Source organism: Antrostomus carolinensis, unplaced genomic scaffold (genome assembly GCF_000700745.2).
Source record: "Antrostomus carolinensis isolate BGI_N321 unplaced genomic scaffold, ASM70074v2 scaffold28628, whole genome shotgun sequence".
Taxonomy (NCBI): domain Eukaryota; kingdom Metazoa; phylum Chordata; class Aves; order Caprimulgiformes; family Caprimulgidae; genus Antrostomus; species Antrostomus carolinensis.
Genome location: NW_010331340.1, coordinates 285 through 643, shown reverse-complemented (window position 1 = coordinate 643; position 359 = coordinate 285). Strand labels below are relative to the sequence as shown.

General features: G+C 62.4%; 1 protein-coding gene across 1 annotated transcript in view; it reads right to left on the bottom strand.

Moving 5' to 3' along the window:
- Positions 1 to 353, bottom strand: part of LOC104529017 (villin-1) — a 5,494-nt gene extending 5,141 nt beyond the window's left edge. Inside the window, exons 1-2 of the mRNA XM_010173192.1 lie at positions 330 to 353; positions 23 to 97 (exon numbers count right to left, since the gene is read on the bottom strand). Of these exons, the coding sequence (XP_010171494.2) occupies positions 23 to 94 (72 nt within the window). The 5' untranslated portion in view covers positions 95 to 97; positions 330 to 353. The remainder of the gene's footprint in view (positions 1 to 22; positions 98 to 329) is intronic.
- Positions 354 to 359: the final 6 nt, after the last annotated feature.

The following is a 359-nucleotide window of genomic DNA, read 5'->3' as shown; positions in this document are numbered from 1 at the left end:
GCGGGACCCCAGGCTGCCCTACCGACAGCAGGACGTAGCAATCCCCCTCGTAGAAGCTGCCATAGCTTTTGGTGGGCACTGGCACCATCTCCATGTTCTGCAAGAGGAAGGGAGATGTCAGCCCTGACAGAGATCCCCCCACCCCAGCCCTGAGCACCCTGCTGCCCCCATCCCCCAAATCTGAGCAGAGTTAACCTGAGTGCCACGCTGAGACTCCCAAACCCAGGCACTGAGGACACAAAGGGTGGCTCTTCCCTCCCGCAGTCCCCCAAAGAGCCCGGTAATGTGTTCCCGGGTGATGGGTGCCCAGGCTGTGCCCCCGTCCCCACCTCGATTCGCCATATCTGCAGGCCTGGCGT